This window comes from Ochlerotatus camptorhynchus, unplaced genomic scaffold, assembly GCF_037179485.1.
Source record: "Ochlerotatus camptorhynchus isolate MF236.1 unplaced genomic scaffold, CSIRO-AGI_Acam_v1.1 ptg000142l, whole genome shotgun sequence".
NCBI lineage: Eukaryota > Metazoa > Arthropoda > Insecta > Diptera > Culicidae > Ochlerotatus > Ochlerotatus camptorhynchus.
Genome location: NW_027040632.1, coordinates 1,026,869 through 1,053,369, shown reverse-complemented (window position 1 = coordinate 1,053,369; position 26,501 = coordinate 1,026,869). Strand labels below are relative to the sequence as shown.

The window sequence follows — 26,501 nt, the reverse complement described above, 5'->3', positions numbered from 1 at the left end:
TAAAAGTGGTGGAAACAGCTCATCAAGCATCGCACATGTAATTTCATGGGTAGGTTACCTCCCCACTCTCTTGAATCATACACGGTGACTCAACCGACTGTCCAAGAAGAACCAGTCCCCCTTCTCTCGGCGTCGATCCAACCTTGCTGCTGCCTGAGCTATTGTCTGTTAATAGTAAATAATTCAGATGTCGACGTCTGGGGTCGGGTGGAGGTTGTCTAGTTTGTCGGATCACCCGCTGAAGTACCTTTGAGTTATTTACAAACAAACCTCGCCCAATTGAGAATACCGCCACCACTTGGCTCGTAGGTGGATCGTAAAAATTCCACCTCGCAAAAGCTCATGTCCAAATCAACGATGATGTCACACGCTGCCTGGCTACCCTGAACTTGTCTGCGCTATGAGATCACAAACAAACTCCCCGATCGATGTTGATCGAAAAGGAATTTTAATTGAATTCTAATTGAGTGGTTTTTGTCAATCTCGCTCTTCCGTCTTCGCTGACCTGCCGGAGGAAAACAATTGTAATTATGTCTAAGCCTGTGCTGAAACGGTAGTTGAAATCCTTGAGACTAATTCTCGATTATTTTTTCCCCTCTCTATTCCAGTTCGCGGCTACGACAATCATGCCAAGTGCGGTCTGGTCTGGATTCCGCACGTCGTGGCCTACCGGTGTCGGACGTGCGGCATCTCGCCATGCATGTCCATCTGTCGGGATTGCTTCAAGCGGGGCAACCACACGGATCACGATTTCAACATGTTCCTCTCGTTGGCCGGAGGGGCGTGCGATTGCGGCGACACCTCAGTGATGAAGGCGGAAGGTTTCTGCAGCGATCATGGGATCAACAACTGTCAGAACAAATCACCCGTCCCGGACGACCTAATGGTGGTGGCGGAAGCCATGATGCCACGATTACTGCTGCGGCTGCTGCTGCACTTCCGGGACAACAATGCCAAAAACCACAACTCGACGATTTACAGCCGAACGGCCAAGTACTGTGATGACTACTGTAGCATGTTGATGGAGTTCAACAACATGGGCGAACTGATGCGGCGGGTTATGACCAAATCGCTGATCGACGAGCGGACGTACAGAAAACTAGTGGAACCACCGTTTCCGCAGAATTCCTACGGAAATTTTCTGGAATACGGCCGCCGGAAGTACGAGGAAGCGGTGCGGTTTTTTCCCTCGCCAGAACCGCCTGACGAGTACAAACACCTACCGGCATTGGGCCAAACGATCGTTCACAAAACCCTGTTGGAGGAGTTCATTTTTTGGACGTTCAAGTACGAGTTCCCGCAGAACATCGTGTGCTTCCTGTTGAATATGCTTCCCGATCAGGATTATAAGGTAATTGGGAAAATTTATGTCTTTTGAAATCAAAGCCTAATCGATTTCTGTTTCAGGAACACCTAACGCGAACCTTTGTCATGCACTACTGCCGGATACCGAGCGTGCTGGAGATGTCCAACGATCCGGACACGCTCAGCAATCGGGTGGTGCACATGAGCGTGCAGCTGTTCTCCAACGAGAGCCTGGCGCTGAAGATGGTCGAAGAGCTCAGCCTGCTGCACGTCATGATCATCAGTTTGAAGCAGATGATGTCGAAGATCTTGATCCCAAACACGCTGCACGGTAAGCAAACAGCAAGCACATTATTCGCGAAATTTTTCGACGATTGTCAACTCAAAGCAATTCTAGATCCGGCCAGAAACTTCCACTACGTGATCGACTGTGCCAAGCGGGTGATGAAGGACCACTGCTACTGGCCGCTGGCATCGGATTTCAACAATGTGCTCTCGCACGAATCGGTGGCGCTGGTGTTCCTCAAGGACGATAACCTGATCGATATGTGGTTCCAGTTTCTGTCGATGTTGCAAGGTAGGTTGGGTGAATTTTATTGATTTTCGTTAGAAAGGGGTAGAACGACTTCTTCGGGAAGTCCTAAATTTGTACATTGGTAAAGCGTCACGTCTTAATTTTTTAAAAGGGGCGATTTATTGAGTACGTAAGGCTGAGCGAAGCGTTGAAACGAATGTAAGGAATAATATCAATAATGGGGAGTTCCATTACATTCGTTTCAACGCTTCTCTCGCCTCTTCGCTATCACTATGGTATCGGCCTATTGCTCTAACAATTCAAAAATTGTTGTAAAACGTGACGAGAGAGGAGTTAATTCGTCCTCAAATTCGCACACGGCCAATCAGAATGACTCAGCGACTGAATTCAGTTGACTCAGAGCATTTTCTTTCCATACGAAATTTACTCATATTTGGAAAAATCTGCAGTTACTCATTAGCTATGAGTTCCTGCAGGTTTTCCCAAATATGAGTAAATTTCGTATGAAAAGAAAATACTTGAGTCAATTGAATTCAGTCGCTGAGTCGTTCTGATTGGCCATACATGCTCCCATGAAAATGCAAGTTCCCAAAGATAAAAATGAGCAGGACCTCAGGATGAGTCATTACACTTTTAGATGAAGCTTGTAGGAACGTTAGAAAATCTCTGAAAAAAGGTCCTCTAGCAGGGTGTCCACTACCTGGAAAATTAGGGAATCTCAGGGAATTTCATTCAAATTCAGGAAGATATTTCTTAATCACAGAAACTTATTAAAAAGTATGGCTTACTTCACAACTTAATTACTCGGTTTAGTTTTAGGATGGTTGTTCATTTCAAATTTTAAATAGAGTTTTGATCTTGCGAATATTTTTAGAAAAAAACGCTGTTTTTCGAGTCTTTAAGCTTCTCCTTAACATCAGAAAAATTGCAGGAAACATTGTTTTGAGAATTTCATTATAATTCCAAGAATTTCAAGGAACTTCCTATAACTTCAGAATAGCTCTGAGAACTTCAAAAGCTTCCAGAACTCCGGGAAAGGTTTACGATCCTTACTAAAGGGTTTTCAAATAGGGATTTCCTAAATTTAACAGTCCATTGCGGACATATTGTTGAAGCTACAAGAGTCAACTTAGCTTTCATTTATTCAGTGTTTTTTTGCCAAATTACCATGGAGAGTTATAGTGTACAACCGCACGTGCAAATGATAAAATTGTTTTATCAAAGTAAGTGTTCTTTGCGAGCAACGTTCCGAGTGCTTCGCCTATTTTACGGTCGCAGGACTATTCGCAATGTGGTGAACAAATTCGAGGAAACTGGTTTGGTGAACGCTCAACCACCCGTACGTCAACGGAACGCAAGTTCTGCCGAGAATATCGCCGCTGTACGCGAAAGTGTGCAGGAGAATCCGCGGCAGTCGACCCATACAAGATCCAATTGACCCAGGAGCTCAAGCTTAACGATCATAGACAGCGCCGTGTGTTCGCTGATTGGGTTTTGGAGCAGTTGGAAACAGACCCCGATTTAGCCCGAAAAATCGTCTTCAGCAACGAGGCCCATTTCTGGACGAACGGGTATGTGAACAAGCAGAATTGTCGAATTTGGGACAAGGCAAATCCACACGAGGTCCACTAAGTGGCAATGCATCCCCAGAAAGTCACTGTTTGGTGTGCGTCATCGGTCCGTACTTCTTCGAAAACGACACTGGTGAGGCCATCGCCGTCAACGGAGAGCGCTACAGGTTGATGATTACCGACTTCTTCTGGCCTAAAGTGGACGATATTGATGTGAACGATGTTTGGTTCCAACAGGACGGTGCAATGTGCCACGATGTCAACTGGCCACCATCGTGTGATTTAAACCCGCTAGACTTTTTCTTGTGGGGTTATGTTAAGTCGCAGGTCTATGCCAGTAAGCCGCAAACCACCGATGCCCTCAAAGCCAACATTACTCAAGCCATCAACGAGATTCAGTTCGATTTGTGCGCCAGAGTCATGGGAAATTGGACCTCTCGGAAAGTTCAAACAATTATCTGTTTTTAGGGAACATCAGGGTGGTTACAAGAACACAGTAATAGTTTCTGAAACGTCACAGAAGCTCCTATAAATGCAAGGAACTGTAAAAAAAATTGTTGTGATGTTGAGAGATTTTCAGTTGCAGAAACATCACTAGAAGAATAAGGAGAACTTCAGGATGGATTAGAGAAATTCAGAGTGGTCCCATATTTTTTTTCTAAAGAGCTTTAAATAAGATCCGAGGAATGAACGGAAATACTTGGGATTTCGGGAAAATTTCATGGACAGTCCTGCGGGTAAAATCTAAACAGAAGGTAAAAACTGATATCTTTTATAAAATGTTGGGCACTCCAGGGAAGCTTTAAGAGCTTCCATTAGCTTCATGGAAACTGCAGGAACTTTTAAGAAGTTCTAAGCTCGTCAGGGAAGTCAAGAAATCCATAGAACTTGTGAATACTTTATATAAATTCTAAGGACCTCACACAAGCTCTAGTTCTTGATATCTTTCAGGCAAGCGCAGAGATCTTAAGGGCAGTACCAATAACTTCAGAAAAGTCCAGACTTTTGGGGAAGTTTAAAGATCTGTAAAGGACAAGCTCCATAAATTCTAGGAAAATTTCGAGAAACTTAAGTCCGTAGAGCTGCTGAGGAATTTAAAAAACTTCATACATATTTAGGAAGCATAACCTAAGTCCTAAAATTTTCAGGGAAAATCTTCAACTGTAGAATTTTATGAGAACTGCACAAACTTCCGTGTAGCTTCAAGAACATTAGATAACCTCAGTGCAGTTAATTTAACGTACCTGGAAGCTCAGGGAATTTCCAAATACTTCAGTAAAGTTCCCAGCTCTTCTTGAGAAATTTAGAGAAGTTTTTAGATATTTTGGAATGTTCAGAGTATTTGAAGAATAATCAGAGAGCTTCAAAGCAGTTTCTTCAATTAATTGGTGGAAGTTTTAAAAATTTCGAGGAGAAATTATAGATAATTCCAACAATTTCAGGAATATTGCGGGGCTTTTGAGGGAAACCCTATCAATATCAGGAAAAATTTTTTTTTAAAGACCTTCTGAAAGCTTCTTGATAAGTCCAGAGAAGTTTAGAGATTTTAAGACCTTAAGTTTTGAAAAATTTCGAAAAATGCTAGGAACTTATGGATAGATCAATGAACTTCAGGAAAATTGCGGGAATTTTTAAAATGTTCTGAGAAATTCAGGGAAGTCTTGAGAAATTTGTTGAAGTTTAGAGATCTTTGGGGCAGTTCCATTTACTTCAGAGGTGCATAGGCTTTTAAAGATCTTGAAGAATTATTAATTATGTTTGTGTTTCGAGCCATGGGTTGGGATCGTCATCAGGGTTAGCTTTAGTAGATCGTAAAACTTTTTACGCTGAACGGAAGATGTTTCAAGTTTCGCGACAGTTATCGAAAAAAATGTAACTGTTCTCTAAATAGAACACTGGGCGCCAACGAGTTAAACCACTACTATCCACTCTCCTTCTCATTTTCAGGAATGAACGTCAACATCCGCGAAACGGGCAGCCACGTGGAGTTCGAACCAAGTTCCTACTATGCCGCCTTCAGCTGCGAGCTGGAAGCCAGTGCCTATCCGATGTGGTCCATTATCTCGCACCTGAAGGAACCCTCGCACGCTCCGCTGGCCAAGAAGATTATGGCCTTCTGTGTCAACTACCTGCAGGATTGGTTGGATGCCGTGAACTTCTACCAACATCCCAAGTTTAATAAGGTACTATTCTCAAAGTGGTTAGTTGAAATCTCGTAACGAAATTTTCCCGATTGCAGGAGGAACTGTACCGAGCTTCGTTTCACTACCCGCTGCATCGCTACCTGGCGGCGTTCATCTGTCAGGGCGTGAAAAAGATGGGCATGTCCCTGAACGATATCCTCCCGTCGGCCGATCTGTTGCCCAAGCTGATGATGCATCCACTGCGAGTACAGGTTAGTCCTATTTCCTCTTCAATCATAACACAGTCACACCATCAAATTCCTGTTGGGAGTAATTTATTACACACAGCTTCTCACTTCTCAACTAGCGTAATACTCTACATTACATAGGAGATTAAATTAATGTCAATTTTGATTTTGATTTTAACTGGATCGACACGGTATTCTAAAGTCTATCGGTTTACACACATTCGTTCGTTCATTGACTTGGTGATGCTGCTGGTTGGCGGCAGAACTTTCAGCCTTCCAAATAGCGACGCCTTTCCTCTTCGTTCACCTGATCCAACGGCTGTTGCACGTGCGGTCCAACATCGTAGGTGAACACCCGCGGGGCCATGAATCCACCGAACTTGGGTCGTCCCTTATGGAAAAGTCCACAGCCACCGAGCGGAGTGTGCTTGGCCGGAACCACCGGTTGGGCATCGAAGTAGGGCACCGTCGATTGGGAAGCGTCCATGCCACGATCGCTCTCGCGGAAGCGGATGAACTGGTTCGATTCCGTATCCGGGACGGACTTGGTGGGGGAGAGGATCGGGATGTGCGGTCGGTCCAGCTTGAATTCGGTTCTGAATGGGAAAATAATTTCCGGTTATTGAATGGTTCAAATTGGTCCTCACAATACAACTCACCTCTTGTCATCGCTGTGTTCCGTTTTGTCGCTGCCCACCCAGATGCTCTTGTCCGGATCCATCAGTTTACCCGCCCCAAAGTCCATTTCGGTCATGCGGACTTCCAGGTTCATGTGTGTTCCCAGCATTCGGAAACGAACGCCGGTTACGACGTAAGGTGGCTGCAGCAGAATGTCATCCAGATCCATGATTCGGTTGTCGTGGTTCATAACATTGTAATCCACCTTGGCTCGAACGTTCGGCGACAGGATGTTATAATCGTCCGGTTCAACCCATTCCAGAGTGCCGTTGTCGATCTGACCTCGAGGAAGTAGTTTTCCCTGCTGTACCATCAGGTGGATGATTCGGTTCTTCTTGACAAATCGTAATCCCGTGACGACTCTGAAAAAATACACTTCATGAATCAATTGATCAAAATCGCAGGATCAAAACAACTCACTTATTGTTCATGACATCGGACACCGATTCCCGCATGTTGATGTACCGATCGGACTTAGGTCCGGCATCGTCGCACAAGCAGAAGCAGTAGCTGCAGTGCCAGAACAGCCAACGCCACCAGGAATCGACCTTGGTGGATCCCCGGGTGCAATGTGTCTTCTGCCCGAGGACCATACCGTTCTCGTACTCGATATACTCGTATCTCCGGTTGCTGCTCGTGGCTGCCGGGCATATCCACATGTCAGAATCGACATAATCGCAGCTGTACATCTTGCCGGCGCACTTGGTCTGTTTGGAGCAGTAGAGATCCTTGTAGCACTGCTCCTGCCGGACGCCCCAACTGTAGTGGGCACAGTTCTCCTTGCAAGTGTTGTCCGTGTTCATGTCGACTTCGTTCTCGATGTAGCCCTGCAGAAGGCGCGTCATCTGGACGAAGGTTTCGCCCTCCTTGTGCTGGTTGCGTTCCGGATCGCAGCGCCAGTACTCGCGGCTGGCCTGAGCCATGACCCGTTGCAGCAGATTCTGGGTGCGGTTGGTTCGATCCTCGAACCGACGGCGCATCAGCTTGGCTTCCGTGGTGAAGTTGCCTGGAGATGTATATAGTAAGGGAAGGGGGTGAGTAGTTGTACATGCATGGCTGATAAGGATGGTTGAACAACTTGGATGATGTAATCCGAGAGCGAGATTCAGACACCATTAATTATTTATAGGTGTTGCGCGAGTATGTTTACTTTCAAACATATGAGCACATTGCATTGGCTTGAGTCATGCTTGATAGCATCTTTGCGGAAGCTGTAGGTCTTTTAGGTCTTGGAAGGCTATTAAGGGTCAAATAAAACAAGTTAGCTTTTGCAGTGCCAAGTAAGTCAATTTTTCACACAAATACCATTAGGGTTCTAAAATGAACTCGAGTTTTTTCTTAGTCTTTCAGGCAACGTGTTTAACGCATTATTTCCATACCACCTGTCTGTCATGAATCTTCGATTGATGTGCCTCATGAAAGAAGAACGAAGTGATCGAAGTCGAGCGCTCTTTCACTCGTTGCTTGAAAGACGAATGAGAACGAGAGGCTTCTTCTTCTTCTTCTTCTTCTTCGCATTTCAAGCTTATTGCATATCGCATATTAGCTTATTGCGTGCTCTCAACTTAGTGTTCTAGATGCACTTCCACAGTTATTAATTGAGAGCTTTCGATGCCTGTACCATTTTTGCATTGGTATAATTGTGTGGCAAGTCCAATCATACTTCTATGCCCAGGGAAGTCGAGAAATTTTCCAACCCGAAAATTTCCTAGACCGGACCGGGAATCGAACCCAGCCACCTCCAGCATGGTCTTGCTTTGTAGCTGCGCCTTTACCGACTGAGCTAAGGGAGGCCCCGAGAACGAGAGACTATAACGATTGAAAGTTGTCTGTAGACGCCGATTGAGGTGCTAGAATGATGCGAAGCTGCTCGACTTCAACAGAACAAAAATAAAGTAAGCCTAGAAGCGAAGACATCAAATCAAGAAGACTAGTAACTCTGCCAGAATCCAAGCGACAGTAGCGCTGCGCTCGAGCAAAGGTGGAAGTGTTGCATAGAAAAATGAGCAAATACACAAACCTTTCCTCTGAGGTTGCAGTCTTTGCTATCAAATTCGTTTAAACATTTACCTTTGCGCGACAGATGACGAAAGATATTTGGAGAAAATTCTAGGATGATTTTTAAAGAATATTTGCGAACGTATTCGGATAAATTGTTCAAGAAAATTGTGATGAATAATTGCAAGAATTTTGGAAAATTCGAAGGGTATTGTAAACTGAATGCCAAGATTTTTTTTGGAGAGAACTCTTAGAGTGTTGTCCAGAGAAATCCTAGAATGTTGTGGAGTAAATTTCAGAAAGAACCCCAAAATTCATCTAGAAAATTTTGAAAAGAACTCTGGAGATACTTCCTAAGAAATTCTTTTAATAAAACAAAGTTTGAAGACATCAACTTAATAACCATACCATAAGTGTTAAGTTTTATGAGTAGACTTAACTAAAATATTCAAATTCACAACTACAAACAATTTCCTGTAGTTCAATTTTCAACGAAATTTCTTGAAGTTGACCCACGGACCTTTGGAGTTGACTCATCTTTAAAGTTATCCTAAAATGTATTCAAATTTAAAGTATAAGGCCTCTACAGTTTATTGAATTATCCACAAGGTCATTAAATACAACCCATAAGATCTTTGAAGTTCAATTAATAGGCCTATGAAGCTGGTCGCTGATGCTTTTTGATCAACACTAAATGCTTCTGGCCTGACGCCATAAGATATCAGGAATTCATCCAATAAACATCAAAACTTTTTGGAAAAAAATCATCTGGATGTCTTCATATTTGCTCCAGATGCTTCGTAAAACAATGGGTAAGGTAAGGGTAAGGTCGGCCAATATGGGTCAGTAGATTGATGCAAAATTTGAAATTTTCGCTCCACAGTGCTAAAAGGGTTTCAAATCGGATCCTAATTAGCCTTCCAAAAAATGAGCTCATTTAAAAAAAAAACTGGCGTGGCACAAACCATTTGAAGTTTCATTGCACTGTCAAAAAATACTATGACTATTCTTATGGGAAATTTTCTCAGCTAGAATTTTACGGAAAATCGTTTTTCAGCCAAACGTCAAATTAAATAGTTATTAATTGTTTAAAAGATTGATAATCTTATGGGCAACAATGTACTCTGTATTACCCATCTTGCCCTTTTGTACCTTAGAAATAGAATTGTAGTAAGTCATCTAGTCAACAAATCTCAATATTTCTAAGAATTTTCTTGGACCTTATCTCAGAATTGTCTTGGCAATATGAACAGAGCTATCTAGGTGTTGTCAGGTTTTTTTTCTCAGGAAATTCCATAGAAATTCAGCTTAGCATTATCGAATCATCCTCCCGGAATTCCCTTTAAATTCCGTAAAGATTATTTTAACAATTTGTCAAAGGTGTTTCTTGAATTTCCTTGCATTTCTCTTCTTAAGTCCTGTGAAAACAACGTATTTGATCTCACAGCTACAGACTGCATTAGGTAAAAAAGAGTCAAAAGTTATCCGAAATAATGATCTATGTTTCAAGTGACAATTTGGGTTTATCATACTCTTGAAGACTATGATTCAGGCTTTAAAACCTCACAAAAAGTTGTGATGTTCCTTGAGGTATTTTTAGAAACTAAGCTGTTTCCATTCAACCGGGAAAACTATGTTCGTCACCCTGATATCTATTATTTGTTGCCATAAATTGAGTTTAAAATCACATAATTAAAAACTAAATTGATGGCTGCTTATTAAACCCGATTTAAAGACACCCTATTTCGTTTATTTGCTTGTACTTTTTCCAAAGTACAGTCAACTCTCCATAACTCGATATTGAAGGGAACATCGAGTTATAGAATTAGAAACATATATTTTTTTGGTTCGTGCTTAATTTTAAGAATGATCCCAAATTATTCCATCTACTGTAATATCTGTTCCTATTTATCCATATGAATTCGAATTTCCGGAAGTTCTGAGTAATGTACACCAGGGCAAGTTGAAATGGTACGTGTATCTCTTAGCGGAAGTGAATCACTGTAATTATTTTAAGCAAACCACTAGATTATAAATAATCTCAGTGATTGTTCACTTCCGCTAAGAGATAACATCTACCGTTTCAACTTCCCCGCGCGTTTCAACTTGCCTCGGTGTACATTAATTAATTCCAAATATTAAGGCAATATGAACAAAAACACGCACATAGGACTGTCAATTATTGAAATTCAGTTTGTCTTCCAATAAATGCTAGATTTGCAACAGCGGTTGTTGCTTCAAGACTGTGTTTTATCACTTCTGTTTAAATCCCGTGTAGATTTTCCGCAGACATTTTGAAGACATTTCATGTTTTGTAAAGACTTTTGAACACATATACCAAAACATTTGAAGTAGATTTTGGCTTCATATTTTAAGCAGCTGCTAAAACATTGTTATTATGATCAAGAATTTCAAAATAGAGGCGTTAAAATCTCAAATGAAGTGATCATTTTCCAATGGAAGAGAAATCTGCTACGGAAAATTATTTCAAGTCTCCGAGTCTTGAATAAAAATTCTTCAAGTCTGAAATTTTAAATGTGTACAAATTTCTAAACATCGGAATTTCCAGTGCCACATCGTGTATCGAAAAAAGAAGTCTTAGAAATTTGTAGATAGAGCTGGAATTAGGGCGTAACAGCTTTTGTAAACAATGACTTCTCTCGATGATTTCTAGGAATTCAAGGCACGCCCACGCAAACCAGCATAACCATCATGTAAAGGAAGTCGTTTCCTACTGGATGGCGATGTTGATTGCGTTTGCGAGCCTTGATTTTCTAGAAATCATCGAAAGAAGTTATTGTTTACAAAAGCTGTTACGCTCTAATTCCAGCTCTATCTAGATTTGATTTATTTTAAGTAAGCAATTTTAAAAAGGATTAGTAATTTCCATTTGATTCCACTACCTTATTTGCTTATCCTTAACAGATACGCGTAGTTCGTCTACAATGTACAGACTTCTTCAATGTCTTGTGCTAATATTCGACTTGCACATTTTAGACGAAATACGCGTATCTGTCAAGGATAAGCAAATAAGGTAGTGGCATTAAATGGAAATTACTAATTAAAGTTAAGAAGTCCAGGATCACAGGATTTCATTGAGATTTGTTGAAGAATTTATTTGAAATAATCGAAGTAATCTATCTTGGGACTCCGACTCTCTATGCTAATACTTACATAATTTTCTTCAAAACACTTTAGAAATTATCCAAAGAAAACTCTTGAGATTCGCTCTGTAATTCACTTTGAATTTCTAATAATTGTGGCATAATTTTCTTAAAATTCTCCTCAGAAGAATAATGCTCACCTGAATATCATTCTTTTTGGAATTTTCCTCAGCATTTTCTTAGTATTCTTCGATGGAAGTATTCCTTAAATTACTTTGAGAAATCTGCCCAGGAATTCCTCAAAATATGCTTCAGAATTCTCATGGAATTCCACTTTTAGTTTCCATGAAATTCTCAGAGGAATTTCATAAGAATTTACCTTGGAAATCGCCTCAGAATTCCTTTGGCATTCACTTTAAATTTACTTTGGATTTATCCTCAGAACTTCCATCGAATTCTGCTCATAATTCTCCATTGGAATTCTCTTCAGAATTCTTATACAATTCACCTGTAGCTATCCTCACAATCCGTTGTCAATAATCCTAGACATTCATTAAGTTTCTCCTCTTCTCTGGTGGAATCATGCTTCGATCTCCCGTTGAGTTTCTGCTCAGAATTCCAATTGGAATTATTCTCATATTTGCTTAGTAATCATTCTTTAACCAATCATGTTTGAATTACTCCATGCGTGAAGTTAACGATTTACATAGTTGGAGATGCTTAACGTCCAATATCAGACTTAAAGTGGTCATTTTATACGATAGATGATCCCTCGTGCCTTCCTCAAGATTGACCTTTGCTCGCTTTCTACACTCTACACTAGCCTAAATAAATATAAAGACACTTTAAAAGCATGGCTCCCCCAAACTTTAAGAATCACATGGGAGATACATACATTTAGGCGTTTCCTGGGCAAGTTTTTGTGATCATCGATGAATTTTGAGAACTTCTACCGATTGGATATGTTTAATATTTAGTAAAAATCTTGATTAATGATTATTGAAATTAACTTTTTGATTAATTTGGAGCCGCAATAATTTGTGACATGCTTAATCATGCATCGAAAATGGCCAATTTCCCTTACATTTTGAATGGCGTCCCTATAGTTATTTCCGTAGGAGAAATCACATTCACCTAAATGTATGTATCTCCTATGTGATTCTTAAAATTTGGAGGAGCTATGCTTTTAAAGTATCTTTATATTTATTTCCACTAGTGTAGAGAGTAGAAAGCGAGCAAAGGTCAACTTTGAGGAAGGCACGAGGGATCGTTAACTTAACGCATGGAGTAATACAAACATGAATAGTTAAAGTATGATTACTAAGCAAATATGAGAATAATTCCATAGGAATTCTGAGGAAAAACTCAACGGGAGATCGAAGCATGATTTCTCTGGTGGAGAGGAGAAAACTTGATGAATGTCTAGGATTATTGACTGGGATTGTGGGGATAGTTACAGGTGAATTGTATAAGAATTCTGATGAGCAGAGTTCTGAGGATAAATTCAAAGTAAATTTAAAGCGAATGCCAAAGGAAATCTGAGTAGATTTACAAGGTAAATTCTCAGGAAATTCCATTGAGAATTTCATGGAAACTAAAAGTGGAATTCCATAAGAATTCTGAAGCATAATTTAGGAATTTCTGGGCAGATTTCTCAAAGTAATTTAAGGAATAATTCCATCGAAGTTTTGTACAATTACTAGGAAAATGCTGCGGAAAGAAACATATTCTGGTGATCATTATTCTTCTGGGGAGAATTTTAAGGACATTATGCCACAATTATTAGAAATTGGTTCATTTTTAGGTTTATATTCTAACATGCTAATGTGACTTCCATACATACATGATTTAGAATTGATCTGATTCTTAAAGTTTGGATGAGCCATGCTTTTAAAGTGTCTTTATATTTATTTCCACACTGCCGTGCTCTAACGGAACTATCAACTCTATACTTTCATCGCCTCATCTATCGTATAAAATGACCATTTTAAGTCTGATATTTGATGTGAAGCATCTTCAACCTTAGTAATCATGCTTGAATAATCGTTTGAATTTTCTTCTCACTTTGGAATTCTACTTAGAATTGAATTGAAGCTCTTCTCAGAACTACATAGAAATTCTTCTCAGAAACTCCCTTAGATATCTCCTGAGTATTTACAAGGAATCAGAATTATCTGGAAAGCATTGCACTGCTTGAAGTTCTCCGCAAAACTAAAACGGAATTCCAGTCAGAACTCTCTCTCTCCTTAGAATTTCCTTTAAGTTAACCTCAAAATTCTTCAGAAATTCTCAAGGTAATGTCACGAAATTTCAGAAACATTAATGTAATCTTCAAGCCCATGAATCTTGATTTTTTTAAGGTCCATTATATTGATACAGCGCTTTCCCGATTTTGTCAGCCTCATCTGAAATTTTAGGCTGACAAAATCGGGAATTTTTTCAAAATGATTTTAAACCAAGTTTAACAGTTTAACCACTATTGATCCACTATTAATGGACTTATTGATGAATATATATTATTCTTACAACAAAGGGCATACAAAATGCCTCGAAAGGGACAACACTCTCAGCGTACGGTTAGCTCTGTGTGCTACGGCAGATCACAAACTAAGCATGGCGGTTATTGGGAAATCACGTAACGCCCGAGCATTTAAGAATGTCAATCTCTTCCCGTTACGTATTTTGCGTCCAAAAATGCCTGGATGACGCGTGAATTATTCCAAAATTTTGGAACAATGAACTCCAGAGTGATGACGGGTTAATCACAATTCTGCCTGCCAACGTGACATCATCCAGATGCAATATCAACCCCCTATATCGGTCATGGCCCGCCACAACGAAGACAACTCAGAAGAATGTTTGAAGCAGATATCGTTGAAGGTAGTACGTTTTTGGATACACGAAGTCTGGGCTGAATTACATGACGTTGTAATTCAGCAGTCAGGGAAGAAAATCTGTGATTGATGGAAAATTCCTACACGAAGATGATATTCCGTTAGTGCAACTAATGGGCAGGGATCATGATCGTAACGACACCACGGTTGCCCAAAATGTGGAAGAAGGGTATGCTAGCAAAGCATACACGGACGAAGATATCCTTAAACTTGTGCTAGATGACCATGACCAGTCAGCGATCAACGACGAATCAGAGCAGGTTGAAGAACCAGATCAAAGTGAATCTCAGCTTCCCGAATTGGGTGAACCATCAAATACGGGAGCTACCAGATGCAGTGCAAATGCTTGATAGAATCATTGATTAGGCTAAAGAATCAGCCCTTTCAATTGCTGACATCATCTATCTGCGTCGTATTCGAGAATTGGCTATGATGAAATCTGTTGGAAACTGAAGTCAAACCAAAATTGATGTATTTTTTTACGATTTGTTACTGCGCCTTAATATTTTTAAAAATATAACAATGTTCATTCATTACAACAGTTAAGACAACATAAATTCATGTTTCAACCCAAACACTAAGGGAGCATACTTAAATGACGTAGCATTTTTAAACAACTTAAGACCCCTCTCCCCTTTCGTAGCGTATTTTCTTAAACCTCCCCGCCTCCCTCCTATAACCCTCTCCTTGACCTATAATGTTACAGTTATCATCCGATTAACGCATGGGGTGTTGCCAGTCACGCACCGCAATTTTTCAGCTGTGCTTCATCCGATTGAGCTGATTCGGGTGTGGCAAGCTTATGGTTGACCCTTATCACATACACAAAATCAGCTTAATCGGATGAAGCACAGCTGAGAAATCGTGTAAATCAGGGGATTAGTGTACGTCATTTATGTACAAACCCTTAAATAATGGTGTGACAAAATAGTTAAGCATCATTTGAAGCGAAATGCTTGAGAATTCATGCTTAAAAACCGAAAAGTTCAGCAAAATGCAGGCTTACAAAATCGGAAAAAAGCTGTCAAAATCGGGGATAGACAAAATCGGGAAAGCACTGTATTGGTTTTTTTTTTATCTGCGATCCTGGAAAACATTTCATGGTCCGAAATCTGAATCTTCGTCCCAGAATCTTAAAAATTTCTTCAAACTTCTTTTTTTTTAAGTCCAGGAATTGAAAATTTTCTTCAGCCCTATAAAATTTTCTTTTTTTAGAATCTGAGCATCTGACTCATGATTTTGCAATTTGTATTGAATTCTCTCTTCTTAGTCTTAAAGATTCTTCAATGAATCAAATCTTTAAAAAAAATCTTGGATCTCAATTAATCAAGTTTCAATATGTCTCTAATAATTTCTAACTCCATTCCACATCTTTTTTTCCATAAATTTCTATGAAATTTAAAATATCAGAGGCTTTCCTCATATTGGGCTCTCACAAACATTTCGAAGGAAAGCATTTTTTTTCCAATTTTTCACTGACAACCAAAAATATCAATTTGAATCAGTCTAGATGACGCATAGGTAAGAAAATTGAAGAACAGGAAATTTTAATCGATGGGCTCAATCTTAAAATCCATAGGCCAATATTAAAGAAATTTTCCCTATCTAAAATTGTAAAATGTGTCAAGATCCTTGAACTACTGAAATTAAAAAAAAAATTAAATAAATATTACGTTACTGGCCACGCATTCTACAAGCCTAAATCATGATTTACAGAACCCTTATAAAACCAAAAATTGTTACTTGGGTGTATTCTCCCTATATCATCCCTCTTTTCTGATTTTATGATTACGAATAATGACATCACATCAATTTAAAAAAAATACATTGCACCACACACCACACATTTCAACTTAAACAGAGGCGGTGTAGACTTGTGAAGACGTTCATTCGATATCGGTGAAGACTTTTTCTCAAAACACCTGGCACTCCAGCCCTGAGTACTCAAGTTTGATTTGCCTCATGATTGGGTTAGGTATGAGTTTGAGAGACGGGCATTTTTTTCCCATGGACACCAGAAACATGTTCTGATGTGGCCGATGAGTTCTGGGAATCCAATATGCCCAATATGTTATCATGATTTAAAGTTTCTTTGATTTTAACATCAAAATCACAGAATTCAAAAGCTCTGCTTTTGATATATCGAGTTATAGAATCAAAATAAAACTACATAGAATATCGACCAAATGAGGCATCGACTTGTGAAAATATCGACTTACGGAGAGTACCATACATGTATACAGATTTTTGTTGTATCAAAATGATCGTATTTTGATCATATTTTGATATGCGACTTTGCTCGGGAAGGCTTATTAAATTTAAAAAAGAGAGAAGGATCCTTCTCGCTTTCTTTTTACAGGTATTCCGTAAAGACGCCCACATTCGTCAGGAAACTAAATTTGTTGTTGTAGATAAAATCTCATATGAAATTAAATCAAATAATTTTAATCCTCTGTTGTACATACATAAATCGATTTTCGTGCATTACATATGATTCGTTTATCGTATAAATAACTTTAATGAACATCTGTTCAACTCAACCTGTAAAGCCACCGCGTCACACTCAAATCACATCACTACGTCCGGTGATCTAACACACATTCTAGAAATTTCAAAAACTCCGCTACCTCCTTCCAAATCGACCTATCCGCTACCTTGATCGAAGTGTTATTCTAAATCGTCTATTCCAACGCACAACATTCCATAGGCGTGTCTCCCCCGGCTGTTCTACCCGGACCGGGTGAAGGAATCAATGAACTCTCTCTGCGGTTTCCTCGTCCGCATTACAGACACGGAAAAGGTCATCCAACGATAATAAAGAATTCTGAAAATGGACCTCATACTCATACACGAAAGCACGTGCTCTGCCTGCTCCTTTCCCGTACCATTCTTCGTTAATCTCTTTCAATCAGCAGCAGCTCGGCACTGCTGTCACTGCTAGGTAGTTTGAGATTGATTTAACGTTCTTTGTTCCGCTACACGCTCTTCCATGGGGTGAATCAACAAGTTCCCATTTCGCGTACAAACTACAAACGACGACGACGCGACTAGATTAATCTTCGAGCACAAGCTCGTGTATGAGTATCGCAACTATAATTACCGGTTGGAACGCTGTTGTTGTTTGCACAACCTGTAATTTAACGGTTCCTGGTTGATCAAAACTTACCTTTCCCGTAGGTTTTCAGTAGCATCCACGAGAACTGCATCATCGAGTAGCCTTTTAATTCGGTGATGGAGATGGCATTGTACAGCTGATAGAGAACCTGCTGGGCCGAAAGCCCAAAGCTGCAGATCGTCGATTTGGCCTCCTGTTTGAAGAAACAAAAAAAAAAGCAACGAAATGAGTGATCGTCACGCACACAAACACACACACACACATTGAACGCAATTCAAGCTCGAAAATCGAAAGTGACACAGCAACTGAATACGTTACCAATTGCGCCTTGTAGTACATCCCCTGGCGAATCATGATCCGATCGATCTCCTCCAGCGTTGCGTTCACCGGGAAGTGCGGATCGCCCAGCACCGTATCGGTGATGTCCATGCTGGCCAGCTCAAAGTCCGCATCCTCCCCGGGCAGTTGATTCTTGTTCCGCATAAACTGCCGAATAGCATCGAACAACTTGTGCACGTTGATCAGATCCTGCTCCAGCAGCTGCCACTCGTAGAAGCGCTTCAGTATAAAGTAATCATCCTCATCGTAGGTGTTCTCCGGTCCCAGCTCATCGTTTGCAAATCCGGAGTAGATGTCGATCAGCTCCTTCAGGATAATGTTCCTCTGCAGCCGTCGATCTTCCTCCTTCTGGTTGTCGACTTTGTCGATCTGATTGACGATCGTCCAGGCGCGATTTTCCAGTTCATAGTACCGCTGCCTGAGGGCGTCCACATCCGTGGATCCCTTCAACTTCCGGGCGGCCTCCGATCCCCGACTAAAGCTAAGGATCACCGCGATCACCACCACGAGCACTGTTGACGGCCACTTCATCGTTGTTAGTTCATTGCGCGTCGTCCGTTCACGATCGATTCCAACTGGATACTACCTCGCACACCCTATAGAAGTCGCTCGCTCGCCAATGGTGGGACACACTGCAGAGCCTGTTCTGTTGTAGTGAACAAATACACACCAGTCGGTTTGACGAAATCTACCGAGTAGGCAAGGCTGAATAATAATAACATCAGCAGAGCACAAACAGAAGCTTTAACAAAAAAATTATAAAGCCGAGACTGTGTGTATGGCTTTAGAATTGTTATGCTCGCTTTTTCTGCTGTGCTTTGCTTGTTGACTGCCTTTTCGACGAGAACTCGACTCGATTGAATTGAATGCGATTTGCGACCTGGAATTAATTTCTTCTTCTGTGCGGGGGAAGTATTGTGATCGTTCTTTCTCCCCCTCCTATTTGTTGCCCTGATAGGTGGATTACGGATGTGTTTGATCAAACATCGAAGGACTTATTTGTCCGAGAAAAAAAAAATGCCAAACAAGCGAGTCGAGGCGAGAACTTAAGTTTGTTTTAGATATCTAGAATAAAGTACAAACAGTCAGTCGCGCGTTTCTTCATGGGGCGTTGCGGTGGATTGACGAAATTGATGTCACAGTTAGCGCAGTCCGCGTGTCGACCAAAACGGTTTCATTCGCGAATGATTGTTCGCCCTGCTGGTTGTCGTCGGTCGCCCAAATGCGCTCAACCTTGAAGCTAAGAAGAAGAACCGATGATTGTATAGGAATCGATTCGTTGGTTCAGCCGATTGTGTATCTTTCGGTCGTTGATCACCGTTATTTGGAATTAGTAAGACTCAGTTTAGAAAGAAATTGGCGTATTTTTTCAGTGTTTTCTTGGGCAGAATCTTTCAATTCAGCTCGACGCTATACGCTCGCTGAACTGGAACATGTTACAATGTAAATACACTTATTTGATTAATGATTTGGTTTAAATTCGTGGGTGTGTGACGTGTATTCTAAAATACAGGTCCAGGGGCATATCGAGGATGTTAGTGTGAAAATCACGGAAATCAGTATATGTGACGTTTTTTTTAAGTCACAAAAAATGATAAACCCTTAACTGACATGGAGTCGAGTATGGACTTCTGGATAACCCAAAGGATGATTTTGAATGATCAGACATCGTCTAATTATGTCAGCAACAGCACTGAACCGGGAAATAACCGGAAATCGAAAACAACCGGGAATTTGATTGGGACTTTAACAAATAATTTGTATTAAGAAATACTCGTCCAATGGCTCAAATATTTCTCTTAGAATTTTGAATCCAGTCCCAAAATCTTGAAAAAGTTTTCTAAGAACTCCGAGTGTTGAGAATTTTTTTTAATTTTGGATCTTAAATTTCTGTGTATGGAATTGAAATCTTAACTAGATTATTTCTTTTGGAACTTATCTCAGGATATGTTTGGACGTTTCTCAAGGATTTCTGTGGATGATTTCAAAATCTCGTCAGAATTACTTTTAGTTTCAGGATTCCGCTCAATACTCTTATGACTCTGTCCGGTAATCCCTAGAAGGTTTCTCCATAAAAGTGTATTTTTCTACAGAATCCTCTAGGAATTCCCTCCAGAAAACGCTTGAAGTTACCTCTACATTTATTTTAGCATTCTTAAAAATTCTCGCGAGAAATTGCTTGAATTTCTCTCCTTTATATTTTCTACAATTCACTTGAAATATTCCTGTAAATCTCGTGGTATACCACTTAGAATTTAGAAAAGCGTCATCCCATAATTTTCTTGAATTTCACCTCAGAATTCTGTAGGCATTTTCATCAGAACTTCCTTGAAATGCTTCTGATAATGCTCTGGACGAGGATCTCTTGGAATTCCCTTGGGAATTTCTTCAGAATCTCCTGGAACACTACTCACTACTCATTCTTGACTAGAAAATCCAAATACTAGTTGGGTAACGTGGGGCTTTAGCCTAGTGATAAACGTCGCTAGAACTATTCCTCAGCCGCAAACAGTATATGAGCAAGTCAAACGCGCACTCTTTTGCCTGTGAATTTGAGGAAATACCCCAAATCCCCTCACCCATCAAAGTGTGAGTTAGGTAAAGAAGTCATTTCTGTTCAATTTTAACACTGTTAACGGCGGAAATATCAATCTGTCCTCTTCAGAACTTTTGTCTAGCTAATAAATTATCGCACTAAAGCTTCATGTCGATATTGGTATAGCATTTCCTCCCAACTCTCAAAATCATAAACTTCACGTTCTAAAGCAAAACACCTTCGATCAAGGTCAACTATTGAAGTAAACCTAAACAGCCAACCAGCACCTCATTATCGCAATCACCACATTTGGTAATAGCACTGTTTACTGGTGCCGGTTTTTTTCAGATGATTCACCAACCCACGCCAACTCTTTGCCGGCTTTTGGCTTGCTTTGCTATAAATCCAAGCATGCCACTTATTTGTCAATTCGTTTCCATCTAGTCGCTGTTTGTTGTTTTTTCTCATTTCTCATCGCGGTTAGTCACATCAGCATACCATTGTTGTTAGTGCTGCTGTACGTGCTAAAATTGCGGTTTTGCGTTGTGATCGTCGCTGACCGGAATTTCTGTTCCGCACAACTTTCACGATATCTCGTTTCCCCAGACAAGTCAGTTATGGTGACATCAGCTGAGGACGTATTGCTGTTCTTTCATTTAAATCCAATTTGAACATCCCTGCCCTGGAAGCGTTCGATGAACTTCCATCCAGTATGCCAGGTGGCTTTGGTTTTGAATTGTGCCGCACAGGGGCAAGGGGTGAATGAAACACCTCACCCTCAACGCCTGCTGCGATGACAGCGTTTGACAAGTCAGAACCCAAGGGAACAAGAGCAACAAAAGAATAACAGATGTTTTCTGTTTTTGCGCAGGTCATGCAATTTTTCTTATTCCCTCTTTGTACGCGCTAGTTCTATGTGTCGATGCAGTAATGCAACGGTCAGGTATAGCATTCTTTGTTTACAATACATACAGCAGCCGTCATGTTTCGTGCAACCATTTTTTCGCATCACAAATACAATAATCTCAACGCTTCCTTTGTGGTTGTTGTCGTTGTCGGTTCTTATGTGACGTGACCTTGACGGGAACCACTATCATCACTCGTTGGTTACGTTTTTTTTTCAGCCTACACAAACATTGGTTTCGTAACACTACAGGAAAACCCGTAACTGCTAGATTATCAGTGAATCCTCTTCAATCCGCTTATTATGATCCATTCCTTAGTCGCAAATCGCATTTTGGCTTTCTTTTTTTAACTCTTCCTCTTTGCGAAAACGCACTTGAATGAGCTAACTTTCACGAACCCCGGATCTGTCTAAAAAATCCGACTTATTCTCACGATTTTACTTATTCCACCTATTTTTAATTTGCAACCGATGCAGCGGAAACTGTGCCAAATGCTAAGCAAAGTTTGCTCCAGCTACACAACAAAAATGACACACGCACACGGCGATCAAAATCTACACGCGAAGCGAATAAAACACGTTTGTCCGAACCGGGTTGCACTCGCGGAATGATTAAAAGGGAAAATGACTGCCTTCTGACCGGACCGAAGCGAGCTTGAGTTTGAATGAGAGATGAAAAGACATTTTCTCTCTTGCTCGATGCTGTCTTTGTGTTTTCGAATCATTCATGTTTTCGGAATGAATGACCCGAATGAATGCATGTTACTCGCTCGAGTCAGTCGAGTACGAAAGAGAGAGAGAATTGGAATTGAGTTCTCTCTTGTTTCTTTTTACACAGAAGTTCATTCCACTTCCGCATTACTGTTTGCCGGTGCGACATCTACATTTGAGTTATTCAACCGCATCGCCTGTTTGATTCGTTTATTTATGAGGTTACTTAGAATTTTCTTCAGTAAGTACGTATGGCGAAATTAGTGAAATTAGACTCACCAACATTTGAACGCGAAATTAGGACTAATTCTGCTGAAGGCCCCTTCAGGTCTTCAGGGAATTTTATTGGATCATCGCAATCTTCTATTGTATCGTCATTAATCGAATTCTGTTAAAAACATTTTAAGTGCGGTATCTTGAATATTTCTTCAAGTCCACATTTTTTTTTACTTTTCTATAGTATATAATACCAAACATCAAGTCTGAGATCTAAAAAAAATAGCAATCTCCCAAAGTATGGCCTTTTCAATATGTTTGATAATTTTAAAACCTTGGAAACTTTTTCACGTCACTGTTACACTTTTCTGAACAGCATCTTAGTCAAAGTCTCAGAGTCTTACAAGTTTTTGTTAAAATTTGTCAATGTTCGAATTTACTAAATTGTTTCTTAGGGATATCTTCGAAAATTTGTCAAGGATTTACTCAGAATCAATCCAAAAAGTCTTCAGATTTACTTTAACTTTCACGATATTTTTATGATTCTGCCTAAGTATTCTCTAGAAATTTTCTCCAGAACAGTCTTCGAATTCTGTGCGAATCTCTTTAGGAATTCTTTCCGGGAAAGTCTTGACATTCACTCTTAATATATCTTCACATTCTTACTGAATTTTCTCTAGAATTCGCTTGGAATATTCCTCGGAAATCTCTTGATATACCATTTAGAATTATAAAATGTATGCTCCCAAAAAATGCTTGGATTTCACCTCTGAATTTATTTTCAAAATTCCCTCCATTGGAATTGTCTAGGAATGATCTGAAAACTCTCCTTAAAATTTCCTTGGAAATTTCACTTGGGGCACTACTCATAGTTTCTATGGAAATATTCTCGAAATTTCTTGCCAAACCTTCCCGGAAACCCCTTGAAATTCCCTCCAAATTCTTAGAAATTCCCTTGAAACTGCCTTCAAACTAGCATGAATTTCTGCAAGGATTGGTTTTTTTTTAGCTATTTTAAGAACTAGATTTCCACGGAATTATTATCCATATTTCCTTGTAGCTCTCATAGAAATTTCTCTTTCATTGATTTATCAACATTTAAAAGATGTTCAGTCTCTGTAGTAGTTACAGGATCGTAGTCATGTAGTCAAGTTTGCCATAGGGTTAATTCACGTTAAAGGAAAGACGTCGAATTCCCTTAGAATGCACCTTGAAATTCCTTTCGATTTGCTTAAGAGTTCCCTGGAATTAGAATAATACTTCCCAAAATTATTTGAAATTTCTAGATGAATTCCATTGAAATTCTCCCCAGAGTTTCTTTAGAATTATAGCTATAGGGTGTCCCAGAAAGTATAAGCACGCTTTCACGCCACTTCTACCCCGATGAAGTTAATCAGCTGTTCATCAATGTGTGTTATTGTTTACTTATTGCTCAACAAGTTTGTGTCCTCAAACAAAATCATCAAAAAGCGACGCTTGTCCCCGAAAAAGCGCAAACAGATCGTGCAAAAATGGTGCACAATTCCCAACTTATCAGTAAGGAAGTTGACGAAAATGGATAAAGTAGGTATCGGAGTAGTCCAAACCGTCATCCGGAAGTTCTGTGATGAAATTACCTTCGAGGACCGAAAAGTGAACCAGAAGATCACCAAGCTTTCGTCAATAAGAAAGGTGCCTCTGTTCGAGATTTGGCCAAAAAACTGTGAACATCGAACGTTCTGTGAACGCTAAACGTGCCAAGACATGAAACGGGCTGAAAACGTTCAAGAAGCAGAAGAAGCCAAAACGAAGTCAGAAACAAGCCGCATCCGTTAAACCGAGGGCTCGGAAGCTATATGATAGTCTGGCGTGTGGACGATGCAATTGAATCGTCAAATTTGACTACAAGACGCTTCCGGGAGACTAATGTCCGTGATGGTCAGGAAGTTAACGATACCGATAAGTCAATGTTTACTGAAAAATTTGGTAAGCATGCCATGGTTTGGCAAGCGATATGTGAGTGGCGAAGGAGACGATGGACACTTTATAGTATTCTCATTAAATTGAGAGCGGATGGAGAAGTGGAAGAAGAACTGGAAGCAATACAACCTATACGACCCGGACGGTGGACGAAATGTTCACCAGCTGCTAGTAAAATGTTACCCAGTTCACTCCCGCCCTAGAAACAACATCCTCGAAACAGTTCTGATCGACTCAGAACTACGCAACCTCGAAGATATCACCCAACCCAAGTAGCAATTAGGGTTTTATGAGGGTTCTGAAGATCATTATCTAGACTTGTAGAACACTTTAAAACCACGATAAAACTTGAAATGTTACTTGGGAAGCCTATCGTATCGCAGATTGTGATGTCTCCTACCATAACCCAATTACACACGTTCAAGCCTATCAAGTTCACGATCCTTTGCAGATGTGATACGTTCCTCAAGGTACCACTAATCAAAACCAATCTCCAATGTACCACCAGTGAAAGCCATTAAATGATCCCCCACTTCATATCTGTCATACCTCGGAAATGGTGCACGATCCAGATAAACTTCGCATCTGCAGTTCAACTGTACCCTGTGGTTGTTGGTGTTCATCTGCACGCCCATGGGATTTCGCCGAACAGCAAATTACTAAGTGTCGTCATGTGTCATGCACATTCGAGATTGAGCAAGGCCTTATAATTGATTGATAGCAGGAGTGCAGATTGGATCGTTGATGATGAGGTGTACTCACGGAATAGAATTTTCTATAAATCCTATACTGTTTTGCTAAGGCAATCGTCCAGACCTGATGGAATATTTGGGGTTAATACGTATCGACATTCCCCAATAAGTACTGGGACTTGTATGGACGTCCCTATAAAATCCTGTAGATTTCCGAGTCCATACCAATTGAAACCAAGGAAACCTAAGGAAAAACGTAGGAGAAAACGATAACATTTTCATTCCGGAAGACCCTTGGCAAGACCGGGATTCAAACCTGGCTGAAATACAAAACTCATCATACCCCCTATGATGTGGGTTTTTTTTTTTATTATTTATCGTTCGTTCTGCATAACAACATTTGACTAACCGTTGCTGGAGGAAACCCATTTTGGTCATCTTGACTGTCGTATCGACCCTCTCGACCGACCATGTTGTGGAAGAAAACTGTTAGCGTGAAGCTATTCTGGACGAAACCACGAGCCGCTGGGATTTTCTTTACGAATCGGGCGAGATAAACTTAGTTTCATGGTGCAGGCAATACTCACAGCATTTTTCCTTGGAATCCGAACCCAATGTGAAGCCCAATGGAGAAAACAAAGAAGGCAACGATTGGCAAAACGTCAACTCGCGACAGCGGTGCCGTTTTATATTATGTTGATTGTATCCTACTTGTCAACGTTTTTCCTAAAGAGCCGAATAGTGTGCCATGCTGTGTTTCGGCATAGTGTGCAGAGTTGATTACCCCTTGTAATTTCTTGAATCCTGAGGGCGGGACAACTTGGCTGAATATATGAAAATATTTATTGATATTCAACCGTTCCATAGCAAAAAGATATAGTGGTTCTTGGAATTTCGTAAAGATTGGTCGTTTTGTTCCTTATTGCAAAATATTAGACTCGTTTCTTTTTGTCATTAGGGTGACCATATCCATGTCGATTTTTTTTTCAAAAATGAAAAATATAATGATATTAAAAAATTGGGATTTTGTATTTGGTTTTCATGGCTTTCATGGTTTGTAGACAGAGGGCGCAATAGGTTTTTTATATTGTTTCTTGAAAATTTAGGCTTATTTACACAATCAAGTTTTGCGTTTTTCGCTCAATACTCCTATGCGACTGAGCTACCATGCGTCTTAATTGATACATAGCTAACATAGTCACATAATCTATACCTATTTTCTTCTTCTGCTAGACTTGAAAAGTCATTTATGAAAAAAACGATTTTTTGGACCACCCTAACATGGAAATGGTCATCTTAATGACAAAATAATAAAAAACAGGTCTAATATTTTGCGATAATGAATAAAACTACAATTTTTTACGAAAGTCTGGGAACCACTATATCATTCTGCTATGGAATGCTTGTATTTACAAACATTATTCAGCCCAAAAAGCTCTATAAGTTTTTTTTAATAGCTCCTGTTAACTGATTTTTCTACATCACTTATAGTGTCACTAACGTTTGAAAAGTTCATCAATGCTTTAATTATTGTAATGTTATGCGTTATAGGAAACGAAAGGGATGACACATG

The 26,501-nt window shown here is 40.1% G+C and overlaps 2 protein-coding genes across 6 annotated transcripts in view; one reads left to right on the top strand and one right to left on the bottom strand.

Annotated features, from left to right (window-relative positions):
• Positions 1–26,501, top strand: part of Ubr3 (Ubr3 ubiquitin ligase) — a 119,558-nt gene that overhangs the window by 62,961 nt on the left and 30,096 nt on the right. The window contains exons 3-7 of one of the 2 annotated variants that reach the window (XM_065221433.1): positions 609–1,351; positions 1,408–1,636; positions 1,703–1,882; positions 5,359–5,594; positions 5,651–5,806. In XM_065221433.1, the coding sequence (XP_065077505.1) occupies positions 609–1,351; positions 1,408–1,636; positions 1,703–1,882; positions 5,359–5,594; positions 5,651–5,806 (1,544 nt within the window). Of the gene's footprint in view, positions 1–608; positions 1,352–1,407; positions 1,637–1,693; positions 1,883–5,358; positions 5,595–5,650; positions 5,807–26,501 lie in introns of both variants that reach the window. The other variant, XM_065221432.1, reaches the window with a different exon arrangement.
• orion overlaps positions 1–26,501 on the bottom strand; it is a 460,865-nt gene that overhangs the window by 429,322 nt on the left and 5,042 nt on the right. The window contains exons 1-6 of one of the 4 annotated variants that reach the window (XM_065221454.1): positions 21,726–21,935; positions 17,890–18,598; positions 17,623–17,764; positions 6,881–7,466; positions 6,442–6,822; positions 5,856–6,378 (exon numbers count right to left, since the gene is read on the bottom strand). In XM_065221454.1, coding sequence (XP_065077526.1) covers positions 6,051–6,378; positions 6,442–6,822; positions 6,881–7,466; positions 17,623–17,764; positions 17,890–18,441 — 1,989 coding nt within the window. In that variant the 5' untranslated portion in view covers positions 18,442–18,598; positions 21,726–21,935 and the 3' untranslated portion in view covers positions 5,856–6,050. Of the gene's footprint in view, positions 1–5,853; positions 6,379–6,441; positions 6,823–6,880; positions 7,467–17,622; positions 17,765–17,889; positions 18,599–21,725; positions 21,936–26,501 lie in introns of those variants that run through there. The other 3 variants (XM_065221455.1, XM_065221452.1, XM_065221451.1) reach the window with 3 other exon arrangements.